Consider the following 9,299-nt stretch of genomic DNA (forward strand, 5'->3'; position numbering starts at 1 on the left):
GAATGTAAAATCCTAAACAACTAGGTAGATGTTGGTTACTAGACCAGTTGCCGAAGTTGGTGTTCCCACTTATTAACACGAGCTTCAATCATCTGCCATGTACATTTTCTCACAATACATTAGATGGTTGAGTGTTAATTTCATTAATTTTGTAGTTTCTTTCTCATTCTGAATCACATTAATCAACTTTTTAATTGCGATATTGTAAACATAGTCATCAATCTGAAGAGTAATTTTGGTGAGACGATGGGCAACTCCATTAGCTTGTAGATATAAACATAGTCATCAACCTGAAGAGAAATTTTGGCGAGACGATGGGCAACTCTATTGGCTTGGCGGCGAATGTGGCAAAGTGCGACTCCAGTGCCCGACTTAAGCAAGGCCTTGGCACCTTCTACAATTGGACCAACCATTGTCGAATTGAGAGAAGGCTCTAGCAGCGCCGAAGTGATTTGGAGAGAATCATTCTCAAGAATAAATTTTGATACCCCTTTCCGTCGTCCAAGCTAACCCCGCACGAACCGCCATAGCTTCAGCCTGCCGAGGGGAGAAAACATTGGCCGACTTTCTGACGAACGCAGCCACAAAGACACCGTATGAGTCTCTGACCACTATTCTTGCACCCCAAACTTTAAGGATTCATTCCAGGCTCCATCAAGTTTACTCTGAGACGACCGCTCGGAGGACGGGACCATTTGGGAAGTAGATTAGATATGTTTTAATTTTTGTGAAGCTAGCTGGTGGATTGTTATAGTTTTGACGGCCATCAATCCATTTGAGTTATGTCTTCATAAGACAATACTAATTAAGCTAATTCTGAACCCTAAACCCTAGAATCAAAGACTTTTCATCACCACTTAATCTTAATTAATCAACATTGCTCTAGCTGCTCCATATCGTATCAGAACTATTAATCAAGAATACTAAGGGCTTTCCCACATACACCAGCTGCTCCATATCGTATCAGAATTACACAGCTTTTCCAGTCGCATTCTCTTTTTCTGCAAATTTCATTCCAGTACAGCCCAAAGATGCTCATACTGTCCACACGCACACACACATATAGCAAAACTGTTAGCACAGAGTCCTCTTTGACTCCAACTTAGTTGTAGACTGCATGATTATCTTAAATTTTTGTAATCACGATAGGACTTGTATATTAGATGTTATACAGTCCCTGTAGGACTCTCTGTAACTCTAGCAGATCTTGTATATTTATACTTGATTATGAACAATGGAATAGTGTGACTTCCATCAATATTATTGTTCTATACTTACTGTGTTCTTCCTCTGATTATATATTTCTACAAAAATATATTCAGTTAAGAAATAATTAGATTCATGAGGTGTGACTTGCTACACTATAACTGGGAGAGAGTTTTAACTCGGAACTCAAACACAATAAATATCTATGGTGCCTAATTCTTCTACCTTTTAATAGATGTTTTGATGTAGGACTGAAATTAGTTCCTTCACATGCAATAAAATCAAAAGAACGGAGCGATGAACAATCAGGAAATGTGATTGGAGAATTTGTAATTCAGATATCCCTTGTTTTGCAAGTAAGGAATCAATGGTCTATCATTTTTCATTTTTTTTTCCAATAAACATTGTGATTTTCCTTGTTGTCTACCTGACTATATCTTCTATATATATTTCCATAGATTCAAATAATTTCTGTCATTAAACTGTACGTAGTAAAAATGGTAACTAAGAAGAAATTATATACATAGAATGCTATAATATATATATATATATGGGATATATATATATATATATATAGAGGCCATAGGACTTGAAAATAAAATCTTCAGATCAACAAACGACATTAGGACTAGTAATTTTGATAAGCTTCAGGCTCATAATTAATTAAGAAGGCCAAATTCGGATCACCAAACGCCATTAGGACTCGTACTTTTGATAAGCTTCAGGCTCATAATCAATTAAGAAGGCTAAATTCAGATCAACAAACGACATTAGGACTTGTACTTCAATGAAGCAGATCATATAATTATAGGTTCAAAATGCACCATCTTGATCGTTCACAAACTTTTTTAGTCTCTCTGATATCCTTGCAGCTACTGAGCCTGCTGCTGCAGACTCTCTAACCTACAGTATATGCGCAGACTATAAAAATGTGTATAATTACAGTACAGTCTAAAAAATTACGATTAATTGTGTGGTTGTTTGCTTAGTTACCTTGGAATGTATTGTGTGAAAAATAGTATCTTTGACAACTGAGAAACTGGCATTAACAATGTCGGCTCCCTCTTCTTGAATCACTCGAATCGACTCATTGAACATGAACTGGTGATCCAGCCCAGTTATCATCAGAACCCCTAGAGCTGAACCCATTTCATGAATCTCAACCAATGGTGATGAATTTAATCCCTCGGTTATTGCTCCACCACTGCGGCCAAACCCTGCATTACAATGACTGCTCTTCTCGATTCCCATTAGCCTGTCTTTCTTCTCCCTCAGCTTCTCCAAGTTTGTCTGTAATTTTTTAATGTAGTTTACAGCATCATCTAGTTGATCCGGCAGCGATGCTTCCTGCAACAATAATCCCATGAACAAAAACTCATTTCTTTTAGCATGCCTGTATTAGCAGACAAATGTTGTGTCGTTAGATTGTGTCTGAATTATCTAATCTTAACAATTACATAAACAGACACGCAGTCTGACAAGAAAACATGATCTTAACAATTACAGTCTAATCTTAACAATTACACACCCACAAAGAAGATTCAGAGAGTGAGAGAGAGACCCTTGATCGTTGGTGGGGAACAAGAGAATTGAGCTTGGAGAATAGAGCTTTCATTTGATTTCTTCTGTTTTTTTCTATGGTTTTCCTATCAGTTCTAGATGAACTAGGGCACTTCTCCATCAATATATTCCAAACTAGAAAGATGTCAAACAATATCCACCTGCAAATTGAAATACTTGATGATGATATATACAAATAAAAACAAATATTGGTCTTCAATTTGTGGTATATTGCGCGCCCTTATAATTAAGACGCTCAGCAAGAGGAGAGAAAGAAAGCCAAAGGTGAAAGCAGTACTATCACAAGATGCTACTGGAAAAAGTTTACAGATTTCAGAAGGCAGTAGGACCCTTCCCTCTCGTTTTGTTAGAAGAAAATCTGTCTTATAACCAATTGTTTATAGTTTTAAATCTATTTCTCTCATTATATGACAGACAAATAATTGTATATATAAATGACCACATTTAGTATCTATCATTTAACAAGGTCCCACGAACCCACCATTGCCCTTGACCGGTCATTTGACAAAGGAAAACGCATTTACTACTGTGCAATTTTCGGCTTTCACAGTTCTTGTGCATATTGCTTCAAGTTATTGGCAGATTTTACGTGAAACCTAGACCATTTATTTTAAGTTCAAATTGTGCCGATAGTAGTGTGAAAATGATGGGCTGGCATGTCACATTTTGCACCCCTTTAACCTAAAGAAAGCGAAATTCCAACGAGTCAATTTCTGCCATACAAACCTTGAACACATGCAAGGGACCCATCTTAGATCATGTAACGTAATGTAATACAAAAATATATAATGCCTCATTCATTTTCTATTCAAAACCTAGTAATTTTAACACTCATTCTTTAACTTCCACCTCTCGTGAGTACAACGAACAAAACAAGGGTAAAACATTCAATTTGGAGAATATATGATCAAACAAAGAAACCCGAAATCACTAATCTTAATAAACAACAAACAGCGAAAATAAATTAAACAAAACAAGATGAACTATATGAGCCAGAAACTTCCATTACAATGTTAATTTTCTTTCAAGGTTTTTATTAATCTTATGAAGTAGCTAGTTAACTAAACTGAGCTTAATTGTTCCTTTTCGTTTTCTCATATTTGAGTTTGCATTCTAAAATTCATAGATAATCCGTACTCCTGATCAACCTTATCCAACTCATATTTGGGTTGGCTATATTTCACTCACTTCTACACGTGCTCAAAGAGGGTCGATCAGGCCCCCAAAGGGATGTTATTTCCCTTTTCAAGTAGGCATATAAATGTTATACATGTGATAAGGAAACCAATAATTAAAGCTGATATACTGCTGCAACTTTAATCTGCATTCACATATTAAAAAATGGCGTTTCCCCCCCCCTTTTTTTTTTTTTTGTTCTTCTTTTCCGACAGAAAACTTCAGGAGCACTATATGATTATCCGGAAACAGTATAACAAAGAAATATAATTCAAAGTGGCTTTAGGTGTAACTACCACATCCACATATAAGTGGTTGCTGTTTCTTGAGATTTATGAAACTAAAGTTACCAATATCTGTTTACTTTATATTAAATCTGAAAGGAACAAATGAGATGCATAGTCTCTCTAATTCCCATACAACCTGGGTATCGTTGCTTTCTTCATGCACAAAAGGTGGAGACACATAGTCTCTCTTGATCATCTTGTTGTTCGATTTGATCCCTTGAGTGTTCAAATCTTTCTTGCTACGTCGTTTCATTTCTCACCACATATTCGTAACTAGCTATCATATTCTTAACTAAATTATCATAGGGATGATCTTTTTGAAATGCGAATGCCTAGAAGTATCTAGGCTTCACAGTTGGTTTTCCTGTAGTAATCATTACAAAACCGAAATGATAGATAAATAACATAAGATTTCTTCACAAATTACTGGATATGTACGTAATACAACTAAACACACTTTGTGATGCGAACAAGTTTCTTTTTTACACCTTCACTGGTTAGATTTATGGTCCTAAAACTAGGAAAAGTATACTCGCATGATTCTTTTTCTAGTCATCTCGTGATCTCATCCGTTCATTGTATATTGTACGGTTAGTTTTCGTTAGATACCATTCATATTTAATTTTAAATTTTAAATTTTAAAATAATTTCTGACCTTACGATGTACAATGAACGAGTGAGATCACGGAATCTTTAAGATCCCTAGAAAAATGATCCGGCGAGAATCTTTTTTCCCTAAAACTATGTGTCATCATCTCATCACTCAGCATTTTTTTTTTTTGCCCTGAACCCTAACCTAACCCTAGTTTTAGAACCAAAATTCCTACCTTTATAATAGATAATTTGATTGATACCATGCATAGTAACCAGATTGTTCCACTATAACAAAACCTGTCAATTTCATTGCCAGTGCTCGTAGACATATTCATTAAAATTAAGCATTATCTTATCTTTCCAGTTTCCCCACATCCAAATCAAAATGTTGGCCTGGGCGGCAGAAGATTAAACAAAGAGCAAAGAAAAAGCGTTGAATAGTAATTTACCAAACCCTAATTTAAAAAATATATATTCACTTCCAATAAAAAAAAAACTCCATTTCTATCTTTTCGACAAAAAAATAAAAAATAAAAAAACTCCAATAATTAGTTGGCATGGTATTTGCCTTGATATTCCGGGTGATTCTGTGATTTGATTTAGTAGGATTGAGATCCTTCGGATCTTTATTTGGAGTTTACGGATCGAAAGATTCGAACTACTCAATTTCATTCCAACGTTCTCCATTAGCTCATCTTATTAGCACACTTCACAAAAATTCACAAACTCGAACGGCTCTAGTCTCTTTTTCTTGAACTCAGATCTCTTGGTCTGCAAACTCGAGGGAGTTCTCAAGTGGATCTCATTCTGTTTTGGTAAGTTTGGAGTCGTGCAAAAGGACCAAAAAGGGTCCCCATCCTTGTGGCATCTGCCATGAACTAAAGTTGATTGAATTGGCCGGTCTGCCACTAAAAATAATGACCAAGACTCGTACATAAGCACTTCCACAAAAATATGAAATATAATTAAAACTTTCATATCGGATGTCTATTTTTGTATCACAATTAAGTACTATTCTTTTGGTTGGTAGTGACTTTCCAACTTGCCACAAGACTCAAGTCATACATCATATGGTTAAATTCCCTACTGCAATTCTCCAACCAAGACAATTCATTGGATCAAATATTTGACCATAACTTGCAGGAGCCAATTAGCTGGGTGTTAATGGTCTAGATTCCTCTTTCTTTCCTTTGGGTCCTTTCCTTTGGTACATGTTATGTGTTGGGATTAGGGTTGGAGAAAATTTAGGGTAGCGTTATCCACACATCCATTTTTATTTTATCCACACACCTATTTTTATTTCTCAGACATCGTTTGTTTGTTTTTTTTTTTTTTGTTTTTTTTGCTGTAGATCGAATAAATTGAAGAAGATTAATGATAAAAAATTAACAAGAGTGTGTGAAAAGTGTTAACCATAGTACCGAAACCTTTAACACGTACAAAAGAAAGGAGGCTTGAGAGAGAGGAAGGAGAGACTTAGAGAGGAAGTAATCACTATTTCATTTAACTTTCTTAATGAATCATTACACACAATCTTTACACTAATATAAATGAATGTAAAAATGAATGTGTATCGAAAATCTGTTGTCACTAACGGTCTATTATTTTTTGTTTGCAATACATATTACGTGACTTAAATTAAGTTAATCAAGCGGAAATAATATTTGAACTTTAAACCTCCTTTAAAAAAAGGCTCTTTAGATATGGGTCCAAAGTAATTAAAAATTAGACATATTTCAAAAGTCAAAAGTCACTAAAAATTAGACTTACTTCAAAAATAAGACTATAAAATTGGACATATTTCAAATTTTCTCTTAAAAAGAACATAATACTTAAACCAATTTTGTAGTTTACTTTTGTCTTCTTATTGAACTTGAATTCATCAAACTAGTCTACCATCTAAAAGGATAAAGAACCAGGCTTTCCTTTGCCCTAGTGGGCGGGTAGCATCCATCTGCCTCTTTTTTTTTTTTTTTGGTTATCCATCTGCCATTTGCTAAAGGGAATTTGCTTGCTTTCTCATTGGTTATTCTGGTCAAAAAGGAAATAATTAAGCTTTTAAATCACGTCAGTTGGTATTTTTATGGCAAATTACGTCACTTAAATTACGTCACTTAATTTATAGACCACAAGTTTCACACGTATGTTTAGGTAGTTGAGAAACAATAAAAAGACTATTTTTAATGTGAAACTCTTCATGAATTTTCTATCACACTATCTGTTCTCTCATATTTTTTTTACAATGTTTTATTATTGGCATGAAATTTATGTTAAATTGTGAGGTAGTGCTCATATAAAGAGACTTTGAAAGAGCATTGTACCTCCAAACATGCAGGACACAGCACCAGGCCTTGTTAAATGCCACAATTGAAAAAATTAATTCAAGTCAAGTTTAGGAGAAAAACACATAAAATGATTTACGGTCTTGTAATTTTCGGGTCTAATAATATATTACCAGGTATAATATTTTAAATAAAAATATGTAATTAGTTAGAACATCACAATAAGAGACAAACATGTTCCATGTAAATTACTCTAAAATTTAAGACTTCGAGTGGTTAGATTTTTTTTGACAAAAAAAAAAAGTGGTTGGATTTTTATTCAATTGACAAGTCCACTGCATGTGAAAAACTACAAATCACTGCAAGAGATTGGGATATTTTTGCTGGTTTGTGTTAATGTTGCTTGTTGCAATTGGCTTTCATGTTTTTTGCAGAAAAGAAAACGTCGAAGGCATGAGAAATTTAAAGTATCACGGATTTAAGTTGAAAGTTATAGGTGGCAAAAATTATAAATAAGAAGGGCCATTCCATGCAATGCATCTAAATAAATTCTGCAATCGAATTTGGTAGCGAAATGTGATTGCTATAAGCGTTTTTACTTTAAGCACTTTAATTAGAAGCATAACAAATTTTATTGATTAAAAGTGCTTTTAAGAGAAGCACAAGAGAAACAATCTAACAATATATCACGTAGTATTATAAAAGGTCTAAGAAAATACTCATGCTCATAGTGTTTTGCTTAGATTCACTTTTGTTACAAGGGAAGTCATTTCTGCACATTCCAATGCTTCTTCCAAAAAATACTTATTGCCTTTGGAACCTAAAATCAATTTTATCAAAAGCGCTTTCAGTCATTTCTAAATCACTTTCAAACGAGTCCTTAAAATTTTTCAGCCAAACATTGGTAGAAACACATATGGTCAACCTAAAGCACTACGAACATGCCCCAACACTTTTGCTACACAAGGACAACGTGGTTCTCTCTTTAATTGTCCAAGTTGAGTCCTTGACAATAAAACACACAAGAACATTGTGAGAATTAATGTGAACATGTCCTCTACCTACCTATTTAAAGATCAAGGGGTTCTTTTGCACCTGCCTTTCCATACAAGTAACGAAACATAATGCAAAGATAGTAGGCCACGCATCCATGTCTGGTTCAGAAAGACATCTATGTTCTGCATCAAGAGTTCCCAAAGCGTTATTGCAGCAGGGAAGGAGACGATTAGACAAAGGGGTCGATGACTAGGTGGTTTAAACAACAAACCGGGAGTTGGGGGTGGGGGGTTGTAAGGTAATTGCCTAATTGAAGGAGTCACTCTTTCAACATTGATGGAGAATTATTTGAAGAAAACTTTAACGAAAAGCTTCCGGTACTATTCATTTTAACGAAAAACCACATTTTTACACTAAAAAATCAATCTTGGTACTATTCACTTGACCCTTTATTTTGTCTTTACCATTAAAAATCAAAGTTTTCAAATCATTTTCATTAATTTTCATTTTTAAATGCTTGAGAAGATGATGGGGAAAAAAAAAAACGCCAATCATTCTGGTTGTGAAAACGACCTGTGAAAAGGAAAATCCAATTCTTGATTGGGTGGTGTATCCATACTTCTCAAACACTCCTCTGAATTTCCGGTTGTCAGATAGAAAGAACCTAAGATGCTCAATGGACAAAAATTAACAAGAGTGTAAAAGGTAAAAAGAGGTGTCTGAGTAGCACTACCCTTCTTGATTTCATGAAATATGAATCCCTCAAATTTGAATCCTAAATGACATGAAGAATTCAGTAAGGCAACATGATCAAATGACTGGTAAAACCACCCTCACAAAAGCATTATACCCCCTATATTTTGGTCCATGAAATTTTTTTATAGGACAATATGATCACGTGATTGGTAAACATGATCACGTGACTAATAAAATCACTAACAAAAGTATATACCTCCTGTATTTTGGCACGACCCAAAACTACGCATGCTCGGTGTGAGAACTACCCTAATTAGAAACTCTACCCAAGTTCTCTTTCAATCAAATCAAACTTTGCAAAGAAAAAGGGGTTATAACTGTCACCATATAGCATTTTCCACCCCTCAAATTCTATAATTTATAGACAGTGAGTGAGAGATTAAAAAATGCAAAATTGATAAGCATTTGTGGTGTACGTGTA

The 9,299-nt window shown here is 34.6% G+C and overlaps 1 protein-coding gene across 4 annotated transcripts; it reads right to left on the bottom strand.

Annotated features, from left to right (window-relative positions):
* Window positions 1-122: 122 nt before the first annotated feature.
* On the bottom strand, window positions 123-3,333 carry LOC103446399 (transcription factor bHLH162-like). 4 transcript variants are annotated; one of them, XM_070807042.1, is made up of 3 exons: window positions 2,768-3,183; window positions 2,200-2,553; window positions 123-1,040 (listed from the first exon to the last, which is right to left on the bottom strand). In XM_070807042.1, the coding sequence occupies exons 1-3, from the start codon at window positions 2,885-2,887 to the stop codon at window positions 1,011-1,013; spliced, it is 504 nt and encodes a 167-aa protein (XP_070663143.1). In that variant the 5' UTR covers window positions 2,888-3,183; the 3' UTR covers window positions 123-1,010. The 4 variants fall into 4 exon arrangements, with proteins under 4 accessions (XP_070663143.1, XP_017190558.1, XP_008383729.1 ...); XM_017335069.3 differs by having other exon boundaries at window positions 2,735-3,183; XM_008385507.4 differs by lacking the exon at window positions 123-1,040 and adding an exon at window positions 1,829-2,109 and having other exon boundaries at window positions 2,768-3,333.
* Between the last annotated feature and the right edge of the window lie 5,966 nt (window positions 3,334-9,299).

This window comes from Malus domestica, chromosome 10, assembly GCF_042453785.1.
Source record: "Malus domestica chromosome 10, GDT2T_hap1".
NCBI lineage: Eukaryota > Viridiplantae > Streptophyta > Magnoliopsida > Rosales > Rosaceae > Malus > Malus domestica.

What these genes read in the sequence shown, in the direction of transcription:
- LOC103446399 (XM_008385505.4), bottom strand. Translation starts at nt 2,887, where the DNA reads ATGGAGAAGTGCCCTAGTTCATCTAGAACTGATAGGAAAACCATAGAA. An exon ending in TCTCTGAATCTTCTTTGTGG is followed by an intron (nt 2,554 to 2,734) that starts GTGTGTAATTGT and finishes TTATTGTTGCAG; the next exon opens with GAAGCATCGCTGCCGGATCA. An exon ending in TTCACACAATACATTCCAAG is followed by an intron (nt 2,110 to 2,199) that starts GTAACTAAGCAA and finishes CATATACTGTAG; the next exon opens with GTTAGAGAGTCTGCAGCAGC.